The 25,135-nt window shown below is 36.4% G+C and overlaps 1 protein-coding gene across 2 annotated transcripts; it reads right to left on the bottom strand.

The window, feature by feature from the left end:
* Positions 1–8,706: 8,706 nt before the first annotated feature.
* On the bottom strand, positions 8,707–15,840 carry LOC140162952 (uncharacterized). 2 transcript variants are annotated; one of them, XM_072186271.1, is made up of 4 exons: positions 15,726–15,840; positions 11,196–11,452; positions 10,441–11,165; positions 8,707–8,895 (listed from the first exon to the last, which is right to left on the bottom strand). In XM_072186271.1, exons 2-4 carry the CDS (start codon positions 11,404–11,406, stop codon positions 8,851–8,853), a joined length of 981 nt encoding a protein of 326 aa, XP_072042372.1. In that variant the 5' UTR covers positions 11,407–11,452; positions 15,726–15,840; the 3' UTR covers positions 8,707–8,850. The 2 variants fall into 2 exon arrangements, with proteins under 2 accessions (XP_072042372.1, XP_072042371.1); XM_072186270.1 differs by having other exon boundaries at positions 10,441–11,452.
* Positions 15,841–25,135: the final 9,295 nt, after the last annotated feature.

Raw genomic sequence — 25,135 nt, 5'->3', positions numbered from 1 at the left:
AATTACAAGTCTCTTTAACCTCCGAATTGCGAAGACGAAAATAATAAATATAAAAGAAAGTTATAATTTTTGTTCAAAACGAGCTAAATCCAATTTGCATTGGAGGATTTTTAGGCGACAGAATAATATTGAAAATAGAATAAAAACCAGGGCTACAAACATATACATTCCAATCAACAAATGTCAATTAAACTGAAAAATGTTAAAATAATTATACCAGAAAAATGTGAATGGTTTGAGCGCCTTTTGGAAAGAATTTCTTCAAATACATTTGCAATTTACACGTGACAGTTACATCTGATTTGTCACGTGAAAAAAGGCGGGGAAATTTTGCAAAGCTTGGCCCAGGCGTGTGGCACATTTTTTTGTTTGCTGCCTGTTCCACTCACTCCTAAATGGCTTCCCTAACACTCCGCTCGGACCACATTTCTTATTTGTCGAAGATCACAACCTCCGCAGGCTTAAAGAAATTGTTAAAAACATTAAAAAGTGATTAAAAACTGCAGTACTCTGGGCATTACGTGAGCTTGGTCGACGTTATTGGTTTAACCTTGCCCATTTGGGACTCACTGCATTCAATAGGAAAGCCATTTTGACTGTACTACAGTCTGTAGTGAAGGTCTGTAGTGAAGCCATTTGGGAGAGATTCATTTGGAGCAACTAGCTACAGACAGAAATGAGGTCTCCGATTTCAAGTGCCACACGCCTGAGACAAACTTTGGAAACATTTCCCGTCGTTTGTCACGTGACCAACCAGATGTCTGATGAAGACCGGATGTGCTGGACGCAACTGTCGCATGTAATTTGCTAAATTATTTCCAGAGTTTCGATTTAACTTTTTAAAAAATGTTACACCTTTAATAAGTATTGTTTACCTAATACATTATTCATATTTTTATCCAAATCCGATCTTTGTAATATGTTGTGGTTTTTTGGAGGGTGGGGGTTATTTGTCCGCTTTAAATTATTTGATTCTCTTAGACCATTTGATTATATATTGTTTTTGGTATTTTTCAGATACGTCGACGACCATAGATTATGTTGCCACAAGACCATCGATAAGTGTGTCTCCACGGAAGTACAACCAGTGCTGTTCATGTGCGGACGCTTGATGAAAAACATTACTCTACGGCTGTTTCTTTGGCTATTTGGAATATCAACTATTGTAGTAAATGTCGCCGTGTGTTGGCGGCGAATTCAAAGGAAGCAGAACAATGAAACGAAAACCATTTCAAATATTTTGATCTTCAATTTAGCCATATCGGACTTTATGATGGGCGTGTACATGCTTGTGCTAGCTGGAATAGATACATCCCAGGGAAACACGTTTTTTCTTTATTCAGATAAATGGCGATTAAGTTCATTGTGCAGATTTGCAAATTTCTTAGCTGTGATATCATGTGAAACATCTTTGCTTCTGCTCACTGCTATAACATTTGATCGCTATCATAGGTGTGTTTACCCGTTCAGTATTAATCATTTGAAGTCAAAAAAGTGTGTTTTTCTGATCATTTGCATTTGGGTAGTCACCATTACATTAGCTTTAGTTTCATCACTGCTAGCTGGCAAGTCAGACAGTAAGTTTTATGGCCTTACCGATGTTTGTATTGGGTTACCATTAATAATGCGCCCTTCAAAAATTAGTGAAGAAATAGAAAGCATTTCATTAAAACAAGAAGCTATGCTTATATTTGAAATGGAAGTATTTTCGAAGTCAGAACCGTCGTGGTACTTCGGTATAAGTCTTTTTATAGTCATAAATTGTATCGCCTGTATAATGATAATTGTAGCGTATATTGCAATTTTTGTTGCTGCTTGGAGTTCAGGAAAGGCCGCTAGCTCCCAAAGCATTGAACAAAACATGAAAATGGCACTGCGTATGTGTATAATAGTTGGTACAAACTTAATGAGTTGGATGCCCATTATCGTAACGTCAATCATCTCTCTTTCAGGGGTTCAAATCCCGTTGATATTGTACACATGGACGGTGGTTTTTATACTGCCTATAAATGCCTCCATAAATCCAATGTTATACTCTGTAGCTGATTTCATTCAGAATCTGAAGGAGACTAAGAAAAAAAAAGAATTAATCTTAAAACAACCGGATTTCTCACAAAGATGAGGGGCTTCTTGACAAACAATGTTCACGGTTACAAAGAAAATAAATGTGTGTATAAGCGAATTTAAAACATGTTATTATAATTAAAACAGCGATAAAAAGCATGTATCGCGTCTGATGTCACTGTCAATTACGATCCTTGATTGGTTTACACAGGTTAATAGCGCCTAAAAGGAAGACCGATCTATCTGGTGCTGATCGGAGAAAAGGAATGGCAGCAAATGGCGAAACATTACGTACTTTTACAAGGCAAAAAGCAGCTTTTTTAGGCATTGTTGACATGGTGCCTTCGCAAAAGAAAGTTTCCGACTATAAAGACCTAACTTTTGAGATGGTTTGCATGTTTGAAGCTGCAAAATTAACAATAAGGCGCCCGGTTATACCGCCGCCGCGGCAGGCCGCGTTCAGCAAGTCATCATCACGACACTTGTAAACAAACCGTGGTTGAATTTGATTGACAGATGACGTCAGACGCGATAAAATCTTTTTATCTCTGTCTTTAATTATAATGCAGCCGTTCACCTTGATTCACCCTTCAAAATTTATGTTTAGGCAAAGATTCACCTTCTGTCCAAAAATATTAGTTCAAGATTCACCACAAGAAAAAAATTATTAGGTCAAGATTCACCTGCTTCATGTGTTTATGGAACAGCAGTAATGGCCACAATTACTACTTAATAAAAGAGTGAACATACAGTTAAGGGGGGGTTAATAACTGTATTGACAGTGCACTTATGAATACAAGCATCAAACTTGGTGTGGGCTTTCCTTAGGGGCTGAAAAGAAATCTCAAAAGGGTGCCCGAAAATTTGACCATGATAATGAAGTTATAGGCCACGCCCCGGTTTTGTTATGGGTAAAACAATCAAAATGGTCCAATCAAGTTGTAATGTAGCTCAATTCTTCCTCTGGTCATAAGGAACAAAGAGGTCAATCATCAGTTGTGCCTAAGATGCTTTGGTTGTACGATATGAGCCCAAACAGGTCAAAGGTCAATAAACTTTTCGACATGGGTCAAATTTTCAATATGCTCCGAAAATGGTCTCAAATTGTGTGTCCTGACACGGGAATTAACATAGTATAGTTTGCTGTAGTCACAGAGACCAGTTGGGTAGCGTATCAAATATAGCAATAATACTAATGTAAATTGTATAGTGCTTGACCTTTGACCTCAAAGCCTGCTGAAACTAAGCATTGTATGTCTTGTAAACTATATAATTATCAATCATGTGTCATTATATACAATTTGATAACATGTTCATTAAAATTGGAGCATGTTGAGAATTTGATACCGGTAGAAGCGTTTGTTGACATTTGACCTGTTTGGGGTCATATCGTACAACTAAAGCATTTTAGACACATCTGATAAATCACTTTTTTATTCTTATTTATCCTGAGGAAGAATTTGATATACATTACAACTTGATAGGAGTAATTTGAATTGTTTGCACCTAAAAAGGAGGCGTGGCCTATGACGTCACTGAAATTCGCTCTCAGGAAAATACTGCATTAGCGTAAAAAGACAGTTTTTATTCTCACAATTAATATTAATATATGCACATGTATAGCACACGATTCCTCGCGTAATAAATAAAATGCGTTAATGCACACATGGAATCGATCAATATTTTCAACTATTTTGTCGACCTTTTACCCGTTAAGGGGGTACTACACCCCTGCCCAATTTTGTGCCTATTTTTGCAATTTTCTCAAAAATTATAGCGCATTGGGGACAAGTAAGATATGTATATTATAGGGGCAAGGACTACAACTACTGTACTGGAAATTTTATTTCAGCACAGACAACAGTTGTGGAATTACAGTCAAAAATGAGGGAAAACCAATATTTGATCAATAAATCAATAACTAATTGCTTTGAGTTGCTGAACAGTACAGTACAGTAGTTGCAGTCCTTGTCCCTATAATATACATATCTTACTTGTCACCAATGTGCTATAATTTTTGAGAAAAATGCAAAAATAGTAGTACCCCCTTAAGGTGATTTGAACAATTTGTAATTTCACACATCTTGAAATGATCTTTTCCAAATTACACGCGTGAAAAATTGCCCTGCAACAAATATATCCGCAACATTTAATATGGTGTCCCATCCATCACAATATTGCAGAGTGCACAGTGACAGTTTGGTTGTCTTAGTGCAAATAGTGCAATAGTGCAAAGAATCGATATTTATGTAATAACTACTTTGAACTTTCCAATTATTGAAAGTTTCTATAAATGCCACACTCAATAGCCACCTGTTGTGAAAAACTGAAGTCAATCACATCTACCGTTTAATTTTTATGAGTCCTTTTGCTACGATACCCAATTCCATTTTGTCCAAGAGGTACCATGTATTTTGAATGAGAGCACACAATGCACGATAAAGGCACCAGCTCAGAAACTGATTTTAACTTAAATAAGGTTGATTTTTGCGTTATTTTAATATCTTTTTTCTGTTCAAACAAACTTTTTAACATTACCTTAAGTCCTCCATACCTCACTCGACTCCCAACTCCAGTTTTTTAATCCCAGTATGTCCAACTTACTGGATATTTTATAATTCACTCCACGTCAATTTGTGCGCATTTTATTTCGACATTTGAAAAATCCGCCTGCAAATGTGTATGTTTTTGATAGAGAATAAACATCTTTAAAGTAAAGGTAAAATAAAAATAACAACAAATAATGTTTCTTTTCCTTCAACAAGACCAAGGACAATAACAATTTGGGTGCTCCGTTTCATTTCAATGCCAATGAGGTTAAGAAAATAGCAGTTGTTCCAAATCTACCTACAAAGAGTGGGCTGTCTTTCAAGTTTTAGATGTTTCTTGAACAAACATTAAAATTGGGTATCGCTATAAAATGTGTCATAAAAAGAAAACGGAAAATGCTAATTCCTTGGTTTTTTCACATAAGGTTACTAATGGATATATCATTTATAAAATGTTTTAAAACCTATAAGGTTCAAATTGGTTCTTAAATAAAAATGGATTCTTTTCTCTATTGCACTTTTTTTGACTCACCCTGTACAATAACAACTACATATGCTCCAGAGAGCATGATTAAGTTAGGCTGTTCAATCTGCAATCTGTAATAATGTTGCCGGCCTCCCTCTCGGTCTGCCAAGATATCCTTGCCACACCCTCCCAGATGTCCGATTTTTTAAGCATTATCTGTTGTTATTTTCAACCCATTTTAAAGATGTTTCTGCAAAACCTAAAATGGCCAAATGTCGAAATATATGCATGATAACATGGAATAGAGCGAGTATTGCGAGCAGGACATTTTGCATATATATGTTTATATACAAATATTTCAGTACTATATTCCTAAGCCTTTTAAAATACACCAATTTGATGTGGGGAAACTAACATGAGGTTGTTATTTCAGTGCTTAGTTTCAAAAACTCAAGGATTATGTGATCATTTATACCCCTTTGTTTAAAACTACCTAAGAGCACCGTCCAACTGGTCATGGTTCAACTCTATTCAGTCACTTTTATAACACTTAGACAAAAGTGGCCAAAGTTCAACTTTAAGAATAGGTTACATAATTGGCCATATCTTCACTTGTATACCATCGATAAAAGTTTATCTGGTGGCTAAAAAATTATCTTGATAGATATATAAATATCAAACCAAAAAATAAGCGACATACTTGTGTTATTCTCTTTTCAAAATTGTACAAATTTTATTGTTACACCCTGTGTGTGATTAACAGATATATGTCAATATTTGCACCCGGGTGGGGTATAGTGACTTTGGGGTATATGCATGGTCACTTAAACAGTGACCATGTATATACCCCAAAGTCACTTACATTATATTATAAAGGGCAGAATTAACCGTCCATTTGTTGCCGAAATGAGTAACATGTAATTGTGGACATAGCTACTTCTGGTTCTAAGCCCTCGATTAGTTGGTAATTAAAATAAACACGCTTCACGACATCATTTGCTCCAGAGACGTTGGACTTTTAATTGCAATTTCAAATACTAATAAAGTAAATACAAGTTTAGCTTTCACAATACCACTAAAGACCATGCAAATAAAATGTCATACGTTATTCAATGAGATAAACAGTGATAGCGATCCAACACCCTAAAACGCATCATATTTTTGTAATTTGTTGAAAACAAAATCATATATAAAAAAGTACGTCCCGTCGTTTGACAGAAAAAAGTCTCCTATTCGTCGGTGGCCCCAGGACATGTTTTAAAACTATGTAGCATCTTGGCAATTTTGTTTTAAACATGTTCATGGGCCACAAGTACAGTTTGGTTTCCTGCCCAACGACGGTAGGTACTTTAGTTCTTATCGCGGAATTGCGACTGTCGAATTCGGCACGGTAAGGTAGGAACATACCGAGGATAGCAGTCATACATTATTAAAATATAGGTGTATTAACACGCCTTACGTCCACGCAAGATGTTATGATCAAATCGGTCAATATTAATAATAAGACCTGAGTGCAAGAAGACCGTAAGTCCATATTTGGCATTTTGAGATATGATCCTTAAACTTTTTAAAATAAGATAATTTGGAAACCAAAAAAGATACTTCTAAGGTATAGGCAAGAAGAATCATTTTGTATATCAACCAAGTAAATATATGTAATATTGATCGATATTGATCGATTTATTATTTTTGGACTTACTGTCTTCTTGCCCTCGGATTGAAACAAAAGCTTATAACTCAAAACTGAATGCAAATGTTGGAAATATTTAACCATATTTGTAATCTATGTGCAAAGACGAGCAATCTGATACCTTGTTTGTTGAATTTAAAATATCATGGTAGTCGTTAAGCAGTTTATTAAAAACAAAATAGGTCCTTTTACATGAAAGTGTAATACCTCTATTTAGAAATAAGCTGTATGTATTCAAATGTTATTAAACGTTGTCAATACTGCCATTTTTTTTTTATTTCACAAAATACCAATGAAAAAATCTTGATGTATATTATGATTCATCCAGTCGTAGAAACAGAGGTGAATTATAAATAAAATACTGGAATAACTTACGAATTTTGCGAATTTTCATCCAATCTCATTGGACTTCATCTGGCAACTGCAAAGATACGATCAATACCGGAGTATCTTTGCAGTTGCCAGATGAAGTCCAATGAGATTGGATGAAAATTCGCAAAATTCGTAAGTTATTCCAGTATTTTATTTATAATTCACCTCCACCAATGAAAAAATTTAATGTCTTATCATTCACTTTTCAACAATGTATTAGTGCAAAATTAAATTAGAATTTCAGATATTATTGGTGCTTACTTGACAAATATTGTCTTTGGTGTTGGGGTGGGGGCTATTTTGGATTTAGACGGTAACACAAGGATAACATATTTATCCAAGCTCTTTTCATCTTAAGAATTAAAAACATAGTTTGAACTGTCTGCGACATAATGTTCTTAAGGTATGAGCTAAACGGTCAAAGGTCACATTTTACATCCTTTTAATAGAGGTCAATGACTGAAAAATATTATAGTCCACAGTGTCAAAGCAGCACTAAGATGGAATAAAATCAGTGCTGCAACGCTTCCATACAAAATAAAATATTATTATACTTTAATAAAAGCAAATTTCAACACCTCATGATTAATTTTGTAAGCAGGCTGGCAAATATCTGATAAATTATGTGCATGCATGTGATCAGAGATTCTTGACGATATAACATGTTCAATGGTCCTGAGAAACATAGTATTTGCTATATGTCTATAGTCTTTTAGGAATTTCTTTATCAAGCCTGGGTTTTTCAGCAAAGGTTTGGCATGCGCAGTCTTAAGGCTATTTGAGGAACAACCATAGTAAAGCGACTAAATGACTATTTGTGTAATACATGGTGCAATTCAATGTCTTGTTTTATGAGTGATTGTAAATTGTTGATTAATTTGATTTGATTTATTGATAATCCAGGCAGGCAAACATACAAACACAGAGAGGAAAAACATATATTTACCAATATATGCAGTCAACGGGTCCCTGGCAGATTCCCTAATAGCGAACTAAATAACTTTAAAGTGGGTCTCCGATAACCCCGTTGACGAAAAAGAAAAATATTTTATTAAAAAAAAAAAAACGATTAAAAGACCCCACAAACTACATATTACGGATAATAGTACATACAACTACGCAATTTACGCGAAAATGAAAACAAACTAAAGACAATTTTACTGGAGACATCATTTACTGGAGACATCATTTGGTAAGTTGGATCATAACCTAGGGAAAACGACAAAGATGGAATTATTGAAAGCATCAGTTCGGCTGCGATGGAAATGCCGGAAACCTATTGACTGCTTGTGTGAAGAATAGATTATTAAGCTAATATTGTATTATTCCACAGGTATTCAATAGCAAACATAATTCTTCGTATCAAAGATAATCAAAACGAGAAAGAATTGTGGGAATATCAAGGCTGTTAGAAGGCCTAGGCTCCCAGGGTCAAGTTCACATGATGTAGAAGGTGATTTAATTGTGCCCATGGTGATTTCAGATGCGGTAGCAAATTGAGATGAACTGATGCTTTCCTTTGATACTAAATAAACTTTAGTGAACTAATGTGCTTTCCTGTGATACTTAAATAAGATGTGCTTTCATATGATAATAAATAACAAATTATAACTCTTTTTAACACAGTATAGAAACTGTCTATGCCTGAGGCGTCGGCGCTGTATTCGCCTGAGGCATTGGTGCTGATGTCGTCGCTGTGGAGCTGCCACCTAATGAGGAGGAACCACCTGAGGAGCAGCCTGGTGAGATTGACACTGGAAATTAACCAATATACAAACATTATAATAAACTTAAAAAGCATTATGCAGTAGGACGACAGCTCATAAGGGTAATAACGGGACCACAGACGAGAAAGAAATAGACCACGTCAAAGTCTCCAGTCAAAGTCTCCGCATCATCCGATAATGAGGGCCGATTGTTCCATGAAATGCGACAGGAAAACTGCTACGCATTTACCGCTTATTTTTATGGTCATTAACGATATCGCAAAAGAACACAACGCTTATCGCGTATACGCGAAGGCAGTGGCGTGCGCAAAGGGGGGGGCACGTTTTGTTGGTCATTCGGGGGGAAATTAGGGGAAATTCGGTGGAAAACGCTAAAACTTTACCTTACACACCTAAATCAGACTCCATTCGGGGGAACTGAACAACCTGACCCCCCCCCCCTTTCAATGTGCAACGCACACCACTGTGCGAAGGCACGCAACGCTGGCATGATTGTTAGACACGGCACGATCGAACAATCGGCCCTCATGAATATGCGAGAACTCAGAGCATACATTACACGCGGGGGACTTTGATTGGTTGCACGCGGTCTGTTTTTGTTTCTCGTCTGTGAACGGGATATAAACAACAGGTCATAAGCAATGGGAATATGTAGATAGCACGAGAATGATGGTGTCCCTATATTAAAACAGCCATTGTCGTTAATTCCATGTTTTCATCATATTTGGATCAATTAACCATACAATATTTCCATACACTCTATTTGGGTGAGTTATATAGTCTTATCAACCATTCGGGTAAGTTTTCATCGGCTTAATCATGTAGGGTTATGTGTTTTAATTTACTTACTTATTGATTTGTACTTTAATTTTATTGATTGCTTATGAGACAGTGGCAGTCACAGAGTAAAATAATTCAGGTATTATATATTATTGCCCTTGTATATACCAATATATGTCATAATTAGCAGCCAATTGCTGCGTCTTTTAGCTCGGATTTAGGACATCATTCGTGGAAATGGGAACAGAAATAAGACACGGTAGTAGTATACCTGTCTGTATCAACTTTCGGTTCCGGGTCAAGAGGTCAAAAGGTTAGTTATGAACTACATATTTATTTTTAAACAGTAATTTCATCCTCATTAATAAAGTTCTTATAGATTTATCGATCGATTACTAATGTGCCGATCGATTATTGATATATCGATTTTGTCTCCAATATTGATTTATTGATTGGAAGAGACATTTTACCTCTTGAATATTCATAACGCTAATAGAGACGGATATACTACTAACCTGCACTAAAAGTAGATCTGATGTATACATCAGTCTATATACAAATGGAAATTATACTTAATGTACACAGTTTAAGCACCTAGATGTTGATACTATATTAGAATATCAATCATTTAGCACTCTGAAAGACGCTCCTTAACTATTTATGCGATTGACAGCATAATATGTGCAAATTAAAATCCAGCTAAACCTTGTGTTTGACACTTTAGATCGGTATTATATTATCTTCTAATCATTGTTTTTGAACACTAAACATTTAACTAATTCTTTCACTTACAATTTCACAGTTGCGTCCAGTAAAGCCAACAGGACATATACAACCACAATAGCCATTTTGACATTGGCCATTCCCATGTCCACATCCATGTCCATGTCCACATCCAGGTCCATGCATATGTCCATGTCCATTTCCATTACCAGATCCACATTTAGATCCACCTTTAGGTCCAGATCCAGGTCCAGATCCACCTTTAGGTCCATGTCCATTTCCAGATCCTGGTCCAGATCCACCTTCAGATCCACCTTTAGGTCCATGTCCATTTCCAGATCCTGGTCCATGTCCATGTCCATGCCCGGACCCATGTCCATACTTATGTCCAAGTCCATGTTCCGATCCATGTCCATACTTATGTCCAAGTCCATGTTCCGATCCATGTCCATACTTATGTCCAAGTCCATGTTCTGATCCATGTCCATGCTTATGTCCACGTCCATGTCCAGATCCAGATCCAGATCCACCTTTAGATCCACCTTTAGGTCCAGATCCTGGTCCAGATACACCTTTAGATCCACCTTTAGGTCCATGTCCATTTCCAGATCCAGGTCCAGATCCAGATCCACCCTTAGATCCACCATTAGGAGCAACTTTAGATCCTCCTTTAGATCCAGTTCCTGGTCCAGATGCACCTTTAGATCCACCTTTAGATCCATGTCCATTTCCAGATCCAGGTCCAGATCCAGATCCACCTTTAGATCCACCATTAGGAGCAACTTTAGATCCTCCTTTAGATCCAGTTCCTGGTCCAGATACACCTTTAAATCCACCTTTAGGTCCAGATTCAGGTCCAGATTCAGGTCCAGATTCAGGTCCAGATCCAGACAAAGAAGCAGCTGCAGATGCAGATCCAGGTCCACCTCGAGGTCCAGGTCCAGCTTTAGCTTTATTCTTGGAGCTTGGTTTGGCCATTACAGAAGTAGCAGCTACTAAAAGTAGCAGAAAGGCTAAAATTCTTGCGTTGTTCATCGTCGAATTGCTTTCTGATTCCTCCAAGTCAGTTCAATCGTTTTGTCTAAAAAGTAAAAGAAAAGGAATATCTTTCAAAAACCCAGCACACGAAAAAAACACTATAAACTTGTTATTAACGAACTTGGTCAAAACGTTTTTTTAATAATAACGTTTAACTAATTAATTAATTAATAAAACTGCATGATCAGCAAATTATTTGTGTAACGCCGTGCCGCACATGGGATTATTCATGAGACAGGATTTTTCAAAACAAAGTTAATATTGGAGTTTAAAATAAATTTCAGTACTCTTTAGCTCTGATTTAAGACCTTATTTGTTGAAATATTGGTTTTAACCAATAAGAATTAAAGAAACGGTGATCTAAAATCTAAAGAAGAAACGAAATCAAAAGTTGCACTTTTGTGTTCTAATCAATGAAAGCACGACGCTAATTTTAACGTGCTAATCAATGGAAGTGCAAGGCTAGTTCTCTTGTTCACCAGCACTTTGTGTACAAATCAATAGGGCATTTAATGCAGCAAACTGCAACTTTTAAATCGGTATCTTCATTGGGTTTTGGGATCGCCGTGACTTTATTTCTTAAACAATTTCAACAAATGAGGTCTTAAATTCGTGCTAACAGATGCGGCTATTGGCTGCTGGTTCCAATTATGACATATCTGTCTTTATTGAGGATATACAGGAGGTGAACGAAACTGGTACTTTAATTTTTTGGCTTACTGTATATGCCAGGGGTGACAAAATAACTGGATAAGTACATAAGTCTGGATTGACAGTGTTAAGGGTATACGATGTATTGTTGGTTGAATCAGCAGGAAAAAAATAGTTCACAGCATCTTTAGCAAATATTGCATTGCTCAATTCATAGCGAGCGTGTAGAATAATTCAAAGATCACAGATATACTTCTGTAGGTCCTGTGGTTCTTGAGTTATGTTGTAAAGAGGGCTGAAACAACAACACTTTTGTAAAACGTACATAACTCATGAACAACAATGAATTAAGCAAGCTTTCAAAGTATATGATTTGTAGAATGAACTGTTGCCAAACACCAAAGTGTTATTTTTCAATAATATATTGATTCAGATAATGAAAATCGATTTTTTTTTGGCACTTCGACCAACAATACCTCGTATACCCTTAAAACCATGTTATAACATTTTCATAAAAAATAGATTAGTATTTCTTTTGATGTATTCCACAAGTTAATGAAGAATGCGGCTGGAAATTTGATTAATTATGGGTTTATTACTCAGAAAATCAAAATTCCAAATGAGAAACATTTAAAACATGCAATTAGCGTAGCAGGCTGACGATATTTTCTTTGTGTGGCATTTTACTCTCCTACGCAGTTTGCACATTGTATCCATATGATCATTATAACTGAAAACTATTTAAAAAAAAAATTGAATTGAAGTGAATTTGAAAAAATAGCGTCTTTGGTGACAGTTCAAATGCTGTAAATATCGGCAAATTCCAACCGCCTCTACTCATATTCCTCTCGTCGTCTTTCCTCTCCTGTCCCCTTCTATATCCTATCCTCCCTCCCTCATCCTTTTAATCTTTTCCTCTCATCTCTCTCACTCCCACTCTCGCCTAAGCAATTTGGAAGTTTTATTATTATGTTCAATGACTTTAAGGTAAATGTAAAGGAGACGATCCTGTATAAACAGCGATCGGAGTGCCCATCTCTCTTTCATTGACGATTGGGCCAGACTTCTCCATGTAATGTTGCTATAGGGGGATCACTACACCTCCTCTACAGCGAGTCTGTTACCTTCCCAGCATTTAAGAATGCCGGTACCCATTTAAACACCTGGGTGGAAAGGAGTAATCGAGATAAAGCACCTTACTCAAGGGCACAACACGATGGCGTCACCGGGGCTCGAACCCGCAATCTTCCGATTATGAGTCAGTGCCCGTTCCGCTAGGCCACCGGGCGCCTCAATGACTTTAAAAATCAGAGTAACAATCGAAATATTGTTAAGGGTACTTGCCCATCAATTTAATTCAGGGGCGTGTTTGAAAAACGGCAGAGCGCATTAGTAAAAAGAATAAAAAATACTAAAATTTTCACCAGGGTTCGAACCACTGCCAATTGCACTATGAATGCTAAAGATGGCTACTGTGCCACGGTGACTGTGGTTAACATTCGGCGATTTTCAAAGATATACTTATCAACACGTTTCTAGTGTACTGAAAATCAGATTTTGGTAGGAATGCAGTCATAGAAAAACATATGATTCTACTTGTCTGTTTGTTTTTCATTTAATACAAATTAATTTTGATGAATTGAACTGGTACGACTCTTAGGATTCGTGATAAACGACGATTAATTTTGAAAACGCTGGGTCATTCACGACGTCATTTGTAATTCATGTCAAAACCTGGGGAGGAGCACACACATCCGTGTATACGTGCGAAATCGATGCTCAATGATCCAGACAATACCGTTTGAATATACCGCCCTTATGTGTGCACCTGCTTGACACATCTTGTCACTTGAGGGAAGATATACTATATGTCTACCCTAATAGCTTACAATAGATACCCCACCCTAAATAGCTCTCTTCATTACCTCGCTCTGCCAGTATACGCGTAGTGTACGCACTTTTGAACCATATTTTGTTCAAAAATGATATGAAGGGACTGTTTTCAGCTAAAATGTTGGTTATCAGCAGATGCTTAATGATAATGGGAAGTGTTGCAGAAAGGTAAGCGTAATCTTTATTTATTCAAAATATCACAGATCAATGAATTTAAATTGGAAATTCAGAAAGGAAATGTCAGGTCAAAATTCTCACCTTAGAATTATTGTGAAATAAAATCAAACCAAATTTAGGCTCCGCAAACAACGTCCAATTATTTCCATTGGTGTTTGCTAAACGCGCATATAATAAATTATGATTTGGGGCTAATTTGAGAAGAGTTAATGCCACGAGTTTCAAAATACACCGAGTGATGTTTTTTGATCAAAAACCTCGACAATTGAAGACTCTGTAAAAACAATCAAGAATTATCTGGGATAATTGCAACTAAATATAATAAAAGTTATGATCTAAGCTACCAGATGCATCATTAATTTCCTGACTATGATATTTAGTTGTGGGAAAAGATTACTTTAATGTTTTGGCGGGATTATTTCCCGCCAAAAATTTCAACCAAAAAGAGCATGTAGCCTTAAGCGAATGAATGGAGCAATTAGCTTCGCTTGGAAGCAATTATTTTTATTTGGGCGACTGCAATTTGCCCAATTCTTTTCCGTATATCATTATTTTAACCGATTTTGTGTGATTGCATGCACAACTATGCCGACTTCTTCTTGGCAACACTGGGTAGTATACACGAGTGAATATTCATACGTAGTGGTAGATAAAATGATACTACCCAGTGATTAAAGAGTTTATCTTGAACACTACACTATTTTTCGCTCACCTGGAACGTTTTCACTAGTTCGACTAGCGTCTTCAGCGTGAGAGATATCCCAATTGTTGACAAGATATCATCACAGCATCACCATCTGCTGAAGACGCTAGACGAACTAGTGAAAACGTTCCAGGTGAGCGAAAAATAGTATAGTGTTGAAGTTAAACTCTTTAATCACTGGGTAGTATATTTTGATTCTAGATTATTTTCATGAGTAAATCCCGTATAAACAAGTCAGTGGCGCCGTGCAGTTTCTCGCGAATTTTGGGCCGTAATATTTTATATACTTCTTTTGTCAAGTGAGCAGGTACCTTCACACCTCGAGTTTTGAAGTCAGAAATTTACATAACTCACGTAACTGAAATCTAAAATTTACTTCCATCAGCTTGTTAGGGAATGACAAAAGGCTAGAATATACCTAGGGGGATAACACTTCAAAATAACAATGTAATCCGAAAGCGTACACGACAACAAAAGCAGAAAAACAAAGTAATATTTTACACAATAGGTGTGGTTAAAACAAACATTAATGTCAATTTGAGGTAATAGTTAATAGTTGGTATATATGGTACATGAAAAAAAATCATTCAAAACATATGCATGAATCTTTCTGTTTAAGCATGTGAACCTTACAATGTTTGTATTAAAATCATGAACATTTTCACGATACCCATTTTATATGTACGGCACACTTATTGAGTATCTAATTTCCAACAATGTCATCATCAACGTTGAAACCATCTATTTAAAATAATACTGAGTTTAAATAATATACATATATGAAACCAGCAATTCAATTGGTATACACGTGCTTAAGAGTGCACATTATTACTTTTTTTTCTTTTTATACGAGTCGGCAAGTTTAAGTAAAACCCACATTATTATGTCTTACCTTAGTTATCTCTGGTGAGTCTTCTTCCGTTTTGTCTCCAAAATGTGTCCGCTAAAATATATTAATTATCAAATAAACTCGGTTCGTATGAGACAACAACACAAAGCGAAATAAGGCGAAATAATACCAACATCTGTCGATTTTTTGACAGTTGTTTTTACGGCGTGATTGACACATCACGTCATAAGATGGGCGGTGCAAATAGGATCTATTTCTAGTACATAATTAATTATGTGATTTCCTAGTTTCTGATTGGTCGAGAGCCGGGCAAATAATGAATACAGCTGTAGTTTATCTGCGTGCTGTTTATGCACGGTTTAAGGGGGTACTACACCCCTGTCCAATATTGTGCCTATTTTTGCATTTTTCTCTAAAGTTATTGCGCATTATATATGTATATAATAGGGTAAGGACTACAACTACTGCACTGAAAATTTTATTTCCACATACAACAGTTGTCAAATAATGAATACAATGTTTATCTGCGTGCTGTTTATGCCTTTATTTTCCAATGTTGTGCATTTTTTTTTCTCTAAAGTTATAGCGCATTGGTGACAAGGAATATATGTATATAATAGGGGCAAGGACTACAATTACTGCACTGAAAATTTTATTTCAGCACATACAACAGTTGTGGAGTTACATTCAAAAATTATGGAAAACCAATATTTGATCAATAAAGCAATAACTACTTACCTTGAGTTACTGAATTTTCAGTGCAGTAGTAGTAGTCCTCGCCCCTATAATATACATATCTTATTTGTCACCAATGCGCTGATTTTTGAGAAAAATGCAAAAATAGGCACAAAATTTGCCAGGGGTGTAGTACCCCCTTAATTGATAACGTCATTGGATGCAATAATGATGTTTTACCGCAAATAGGATCTATTTCTAGTATATCTCGGGGAAAATGAAGGAAAATCAGGCGTATTATTAGTAGCAGTAGCAGTAGTAGTAGTAGTAGTAGTAGTAGTAGTAGTAGTAGTAGTAGTAGTAGTAGTAGTAGTAGTAGTAGTAGTAGTAGTAGTAGTAGTAGTAGTAGTAGTAGTAGTAGTAGTAGTAGTAGTAGTAGTAGTAGTAGTAGTAGTAGTAGTAGTAGTAGTAGTAGTAGTAGTAGTAGTAGTAGTAGTAGTAGTAGTAGTAGTAGTAGTAATAGTAGTAGTAGTAGTAGTAGTAGTAGTAGTAGTAGTAGTAGTAGTAATAATATATTAATAATTAATATTATTATTATTATTATTATTATTATTATTATTATTATTATTATTATTATTATTATTATTATTATTATTATTATTATTATTACACAGCCGTGAAGCTGTGTCTTTTTCTTACAGGTTCTTCTTTCTTTCTGTCAACCATTACATTTGCTCTAGCACTCACATGCTTACATCGATTTTCACCTTACTTGGTCACAATGATCATTGACCGTGCCCCTACATGTCACATGAAACTTGTGTGGTCAAAGGTCACGCAGGGGTCAAACACGGGATTTCAACTAAAATGCATCTTCTCCCACAACTTAAAAATACAGTATGACAGTGACGCCACTTGCACACATGAATTGATACTAATATTACCAAAGATGTTTAATGACGTCACTATGTACTTTAGTAAAACCTAGATACGTATGCTGATGCGTATACGATGATGCAAATGGACAGTGAACGTAACCACTTCGACTCTTGTGCTGAAATCCAGAAATGACGTCATTTGTTCTGGTGCTGCCACTTCCACGTAACGCGGGAGAAGAACATGCCTCTTGCAAACCCTCTACAACACCCACCCTCATTCGACCGAAAGTCGCTAATGGTCAATAAAAGGGCAAGTCCATCACAACATCCTAAGACTTCTTCTGATGAAGATGTGTGTTACACATCGAACATTCAAGGTTAGTTGGATTTGATTTTTGTGCTGAAGGTCAGTTTAAACTTACAATGGTGTTGACATTTTACCACCTAACAGCATGTTGGGTTATAGAAAAAATAAGCTCATTATTTGAAACGACTGTTTTAGGGTAAAAAAATCGTCTTCCAACTATTTTCAATAATATATAATGTATCATTTCGCTATTTTATTTGGAAATCCAGAATGTACTATGACATATGTAGGGGTATATGAATGACTTAGTTAGCTTTAGAAAGCTTACGCAAAAGGACGTCTGTAATATCATTATGGGTTGTACCAACAAATCGTGTCATCTGCATTGCTTCAAAATATTGCTGTCGTTTTACCAAGAATTACCCAGATTACCCAAATATTTCTATCACGTGTGGTGTGTTCCTGATTATTTAAAGCAGGCTATTCATTCGTTTATTTCCATATATAAAAATATACAACTACATCAAAAATATATCAATTACAATAAAGTACAAAAGAAACACGATATGGCGGAAAAGGCAGGAAGGCCAATAAGGCCTGAGAACTGTCTTTCCCTGACGAAAAAAAGAAACAAAACAAAGCTTATGAAATCAACAAATCACATCGAAACAGACCACCTCGCGGCAGAAATGAAAATGGAGATTTAACCATTAGGATAAACTGCTGCTTTTTAGCTTGAAAATGACACCTCACTTGTTGCATGAGGCAAGTTTCGATGTGATGGGTCACAAATATAAATAAAAAATGATTAACAGACATGACAAAATACAGTGCTCGAGAATGGCCTAATTATACTTAGAGATAAGATTTTGTTTAACCTGTTTACGGAAATGTTTTATGGACTTTGAGTTTTTATTTTTTTTATCTAGGGAGTTCCAAAGCATGGGCCCGCTCGTTCGAATTGAATGGTCGGAAAAAACTCTTTTATTTTTTGTTAACTGGAGATCATTATTTCGTCTTGTCGGGTTGTCATGGATGTCAGAACGTTTTGTAAAATACTCATTACATGAATTAGGTAGCTCATGTATGGAATTCTTGTACATAAATACACCGAGTTCAAGAGAGTACATATCTACTATATTTAAAATGTTATATTTGGCAAATAAAGGTCGGTTATGACTTCTATAATGACTGTTAGAAATTGTTCTTATTGCCCATTTTTGGAATTTGGTCAGTTTATGTAAGTAAAGTTTACATGTATTCCCCCAGATTAGAATTCCATAATTGAAGTACGGCAAAATAAAAGTAGAATATAGGGTATGTAATATTCGATCAGGAATAAAGTGTTTTAATTTGTTCATGATACCAATATTTCTCGACAAAGTTTTGGAAACGCAGTCAATATGACATTTCCAGGTGAGGATTTCATCTATTAAGACACCTAAAAATTTGGTATGTTTCACTCGGTCCAAAAGTGTTTTGTCTAGGACGATGTTTAAATCTTGCTGCTACTGTGATTCAAGTCCTTAAAAAGATCACTTTGGACTGGAATGAATTTAAGACTTACAGGCCTGTTTCAAAATACAGCTTTTATGGGTAAGATAATTGAGAAGGCAGCCATCATCCAGGTAAATTAGCACATGCAGGCAAACGACCTTGAAGAACTATTACAGTATAGTTACAAAATTAAGCATAGTACTGAAACGGCATTGCTTAAAGTAAAGAATGATATCACACTTTCCCATGATGATGATATGGCTGCCTTCCTGATTGATTATGGTTGACCAGTCTGCTGCATTTGATACCATTGACTATGATGCCCTGCTTCCTCGTTTAGAACATGGCTTTGGTATCAAAGGCACAGCCCTAAAGTGGTTCCAGTCCCGGGTTCCAGTCGTATAACCAATCGTCATTTCAGAGTCTCTATTGCTAGAGTAATGTCTGATAAATTGTGATGTTCCACAAGGGTATATATTTATTCATTCATTCATTCATTCATTCATATTTTTATTTCCATAACATAACATTACATAAAAAATAATATATAAAACACGGTACATATGGAGGAAAAGGCTGGAGGACCAAAAAGGTCTGAAAGTTAGCCTTTCCCTAAAATCAAATGAAATTAACAAACTAAATCAACATCACATAACATAACCAAAAGACAAGGGACGGGGGGGTGCTAACGGAAAAGATTAATTATATAGAGAGATCAGTTTTGTTTTGAATTGATTGCGGAAATGTTTAACAGATTTTGAAGCTTTCAGATTTTTATCTAAAGAATTCCAAAGAATGGGACCTTTCTTATTTTTAGTTATATTTAGGTCATTTACATATCGTGTCTTGTAGTTATGTATGTCAGAACGTTTGGCAAAATAATTAGGGATTCAATCATGTTTCACCGTTGTTCATCACCGTTTAACAACGATGCGGCCGCGTCGTCTGCGTGGTTTACTTCGCGAGGGCAGCTTTAGCTGCCCAAGCGAAGTAAACCACGCAGAAGCGCCGGACGCGAGTTGTTAAACGGTGATGAACAACGGTGAAACATGATTGAATCCTTTCAACAACGAAAAGAAGCTAAAATCGTATAATTCACGATTATTTTACGAGGAAATGTCAGTTAATCATTGTCACTAAGTCTTACAAAAACTTCGATGATTTCTCTGTTAATATCAGTAATAAAACTACAGAATAAAACGGCAAAGTTTAGCCGCTACCTGAAAAATACTGAATTTAACTTGTAAGCTTGCATACGCACAAAGATTCCAGGCATGACGAATTTTACGCGCTCTCGCGTAACGCGTAGTCTCGCTCGCGTTCGCGTATACGCTACAGTAAAAGTGTGGATTCATCACGGATTAACAACGGTTGGCTCCTGTACAAAGGTATAGGAGGAGTTGTTGAATTATCAAATGAACAGGGCAGCTCATTTATAGAGCTGCCCCGGAGTTTTTAATATAATTGGCCCCGGAGTTTTTACCATGTATGCGCAACATGTAGCTTCCATAATTCGTCGTCATGGGCTAAATGTTCGTATTTATGATGGTGTTCAGATATACATGTTTTTCAATTCCAAGGTTCCAGGGGATGCAGGGTGCCCCATTTTCAAAGATAAAATGGGCCGTGAACAGTGCCGTGATTTGCTGAAAGGATGCCCGCATTTATGAGTCGGGGAGAATGCTTTGCACTTGGGCTTGGGTTTGCCGTGGATATATAATATTAATAATACATGAGTTATAGTTGTATGATATAAAATTGATGTATGAAATTGAATTCAATGTCTTGTGTCAACATGCAGCTTTTCCAAGTTATGTATAATTATTTTCATATTGGAGCATTTAACAATATCATTAATCACAAATCGTTGAAAGGATGTTAAATAATATCCAAAATGGGAACCCCGTGAAACAAAATTAATAATTTTGCGCAAAAAGTTTGACCAATTTAATCACACGATATAGATGGTCATTTGATTTTCAAAACATGGTAAGTTGGAAGGGTATCGGCTGTTTCAGAATAGCCCCATAATTGAACGTGCATTTTGGATTGACATCAAAAAATGTCCTATAATGTTATGTGCTTAAAATGTGTACGCCTACATCGAACATTTGCCATTGCCGTATCCTTGATAGATGTAACGGCAATGCCGTTGATTTGCTTTATGTCACATCTTATCTATAGTTTTCTTTAATCATTTGGGTTTGTTTTAAATATTTTTTACGAGGCATGAAGGGTGCCTTGTAAAAATATTTAAAACAAACAAGCATGCTTAATAGTAGTGGTGGTACAACAAAATTACACTTGCCCTTGATGATGATATGACTGCCTTCCTGATTGATTATGTTTGACCTCTCTGCTGCCTTTGATACCATTGACCACGATACCCTGCTTCATCGTTTAGAACATGGCTTTGGTATCAACGGCACAGCCCTAAAGTGGTTCTAGTCGTATAACCAATCATCATTTCAGAGTCTCTATTGCTAGAGTAATGGCTGATAAATTTGTTTTAAATTGTGATGTTCCACAAGGGTATATAATTTGCCCCAGAGCTTTTACCATGTATGCGCAACATGTAGCTTCCATAATTCGTCGACATGGGCTAAATGTTCATACTTATACTGAGTCAGCAAAAACATCTAAATCCAGTGACGCTGAGATCTTCATCAATGCTCGGGCCCAACATCATAAGCTATCATATAATTTAACAACCGGGTGATCTACAGTATAATAGCTTACAAGATCTTTCCTAGGTTATGCTTTTGGCGACGAAACCTCATATTATAACTCACCCCGTGCAATACAAAGCTTTTTGATCCCACATGACAAGATCGCCGCGATATTAAAACCAGACGATCTAGGCTTATAATAATAATAATCCGATGCCCAGGGCCAGGAACTAGGGCCGTGGAATACCCAGGATTTGCATCGGTTTGGATCTGATTTTGGTCCCGGGTGGGTCGGGGAGTGGCTCAAGATTTGCATATGAATTTTTAAGCACTCTTTTAGCAAAGTCAAAAATTTTTGCATACGATTTGGATCTTAAAGAGAATTGGCCATTGCTCATTCTAATGACTCTAGTATATGGACAATGTAAGTGTGTATTTTCATTTAATGACATAAAATTTGACAAATATTGTAAGGAATTGAATGAAGGGCACACTTGAGGTTTCAACATAAACCAATCAAAGAGGCCAATTTTGCAGCTAGAAGCTCTACAGCTCTCACATAGCTATGCACTCAACCGTGTAGGGTAATCAAAGACTGTGGTGGAGACTTTCACTGCTTGTTGCTCTCTGCTTGGAAGCTCTTGGTGGAAAATGTGTGCTCAGATGTATCGAGGTGGAAACAGTGCGCATGATGGTTTATGTATAGAAACCTTTCCATATTTCCAGGGAGGGTCCGGGACTGGCCAAGTGTTTACCCGGGGTGTTTACGACCGGCCATCCCCGGGTACCCAGGGGAAATTGAATTGACTTGACCATTTTGGGCTCGATATATTGGCGATCCCTATGCAAATTTAACGCAAAATACAGTAACGAAACATAATTATACGAATGGCGGACAATGACAGTTAAGTACAAGGCAAAAAAACTTTTTTAGACACATGGATGCGTTATTTTCTACAAAAAAGTCTCATATTACTTAAACTCAACCTTAATGTGTTTTAACCCGAAAGTGCAAAACTTTAACTATACCAGGCAGACATTTTATTACTGCAGTGCCGGCATCCACTTCAAAATGATCGTGAACATGTGTTCTTAATCGCTCAACAGCCGTTTTCTAGATTAATTATAAATTTGTAACATAAAGGTTACTATCATCCATGGAATAAGTTCAACATAATCATACAGATCGCATGGTGATGATCAGTTGCAGCCGATCTACGCGGTTAATGTTCCACGTCATAACCTTGAAAAGTGCAAGTTGCATCACATTCAAAGTAATTTAACAAAACATATGTCATGATTGTATACTTTGGAAGAGTACTACAGGTTTAATTAAACAATTTTTACTTCATAGTTGCGTGTTAATTTCTATATATATATATATATATAATAATATATAATATCTTATGCCAATTAACGAAACTTGTATTGATAACTCCATACATAAATTATTTAGTTTATGTTTTTCAGTTATGTCTAGAACATGAATCTGTTAAATCATTTCAACCTCTGCTCGCACTTTTCTCATATTGTGCTCGTCATCCTCAAATCTGGATATTTGCACTTCGCACACAAATTCCTCGTCAGACTCAAAATTTATTCAAAAAATAGTAGGTAATATTACCATAAAACAATAAACAACACATTTTTTCGAAGTGGACTTTTCAAAGTCCATTATTTTGAAGAAACAAGGCTTTTTTGGTGTACACCAAAAAAGTTTTTTTAAACATACGTAAAGCGTGTATATACTATAGTATTGCTTGTATTAAGTACACTACGCAAAAAAAGTTTCTTTATGGTTAGGAAATTTACCCACTATTAAAATCTAGCGACTAATTTTGTACGTTTGCTAAATAATCGCATGCGGGTGAATGTCCTGCGCATTTTGACACCTCAATCACTACTCTACGACACTCCTGAGAAAAGATATGAATGGTTAAGTAACACGAGGTCGAAAAATGAAAATTGCAAAAAGGCCTATTCAAGTTTTCAGCATAAAAGAACACAAAAAACAACAACTATGCAGATAACATTTTGCTGTTTAATTGCTGAGCACATTTCAGGTATTATACTGCCGCTTCCAACTTCACTTGAGATTAATCTCTTTCTTTACCAGTCTTTCAATACTTTGTGTGTCCACCGTTGGCTTCCCTTACAGCAGCCACGCGGCGTCTCATGCTCCTAACGAGGCGTCGAATGTTACCTTGCTCAACCCAGTTCCACTCGTTGATAACGATGCGACGCAATCCCACCACTGTTGTATCTGCCTTTATCTTCTTGTTGACTCGTCTCTTGTGCTGATCCCAAAGGTTCTCCAAGGGGTTAAGATAAGGGCTTCTGGAGGGCCACTCAAGTGTCTCAATTCCTTCTGCTTCCAGGAATGCAGCTGATAATCATGACCTGTTTTGAATCCCTTTTCCAAATCCATCTCTCAAAACGTAAATGTCTTAGTACCCACTCACCTTTGTCTTTGATCATTCATCTGCACAATAAGCAAAGGATTATCCAACATGCATCAATTAAAATGCTTTAAATTAAAATTGAAAAGGCGGGAATAATGAAACCGTCTTGGATCAGTGAATCAGCTCTAAAACCATTGAATAGGCTTCTTTGCAATGTTAATTTTTCGACTTCGTGTTACTTAAACATTCATATCTTTTCTCAGGAGTGTCGTAGGGTAGTGATTGAGGTGTCAAAATGCGCAGGACAATCTCCCGATGCGATTATTTAGAAAACGTACACAATTGGTCGCTAGATTTTAATAGTGGGTAAATTACCTAACCATAAAGAAACTTTTTTTGCGTAGTTTAGGTTCAATGTGTCAGAATTATCAGGGCAGTATTCATAATAATTATTGTTGATAACGCACGCGCCAAACACACGCGTGACAAGATACACCTGTCCACCTCGCATGCCGACGCGCGATCATTGTACGCAGTGTACTCGTAGGATATACGCGAGTGAATAAACATGAATACGCATTTCCTCGCCTGCGCACGCACATAATGCTGAATGCATGACTTACTGAACAGTATACGCAATGACATACGCGAGTGTATACACATACATACGCACCACGCGAACCGCGCACGTATATAATAATCAACACAAGACTTGCCAAACCTTGTACGCATATGACATTTACTAGTGCATACACATAATATTATGCAGAAACATCTCCAACACATTTTACTTGTAACGTTTAAACGCCCAAAACGCATTGCGCATTATAGCCTATAGCATACTATTCAAATTGCGAAACGTATGCGAACACAGTACGCGTATATGACAATCAAGTGTGTTTACGCACAAACATGCGTAGTACATAATTTGCCTCTCGTTATAAAAGGTCAGCAGACCTTGCTCGTCCTTCAACATGTTCGAGGGGAGTATGCCGATTTAATTTGGTTACGTAATGCATCCTTT

The sequence above is a fragment of the Amphiura filiformis genome, chromosome 10 (assembly GCF_039555335.1).
Source record: "Amphiura filiformis chromosome 10, Afil_fr2py, whole genome shotgun sequence".
In the NCBI taxonomy this organism is placed as follows: domain Eukaryota; kingdom Metazoa; phylum Echinodermata; class Ophiuroidea; order Amphilepidida; family Amphiuridae; genus Amphiura; species Amphiura filiformis.
Note: the sequence above shows the minus strand (reverse complement) of the source record. Positions and strands in the feature narration are given on the sequence as shown.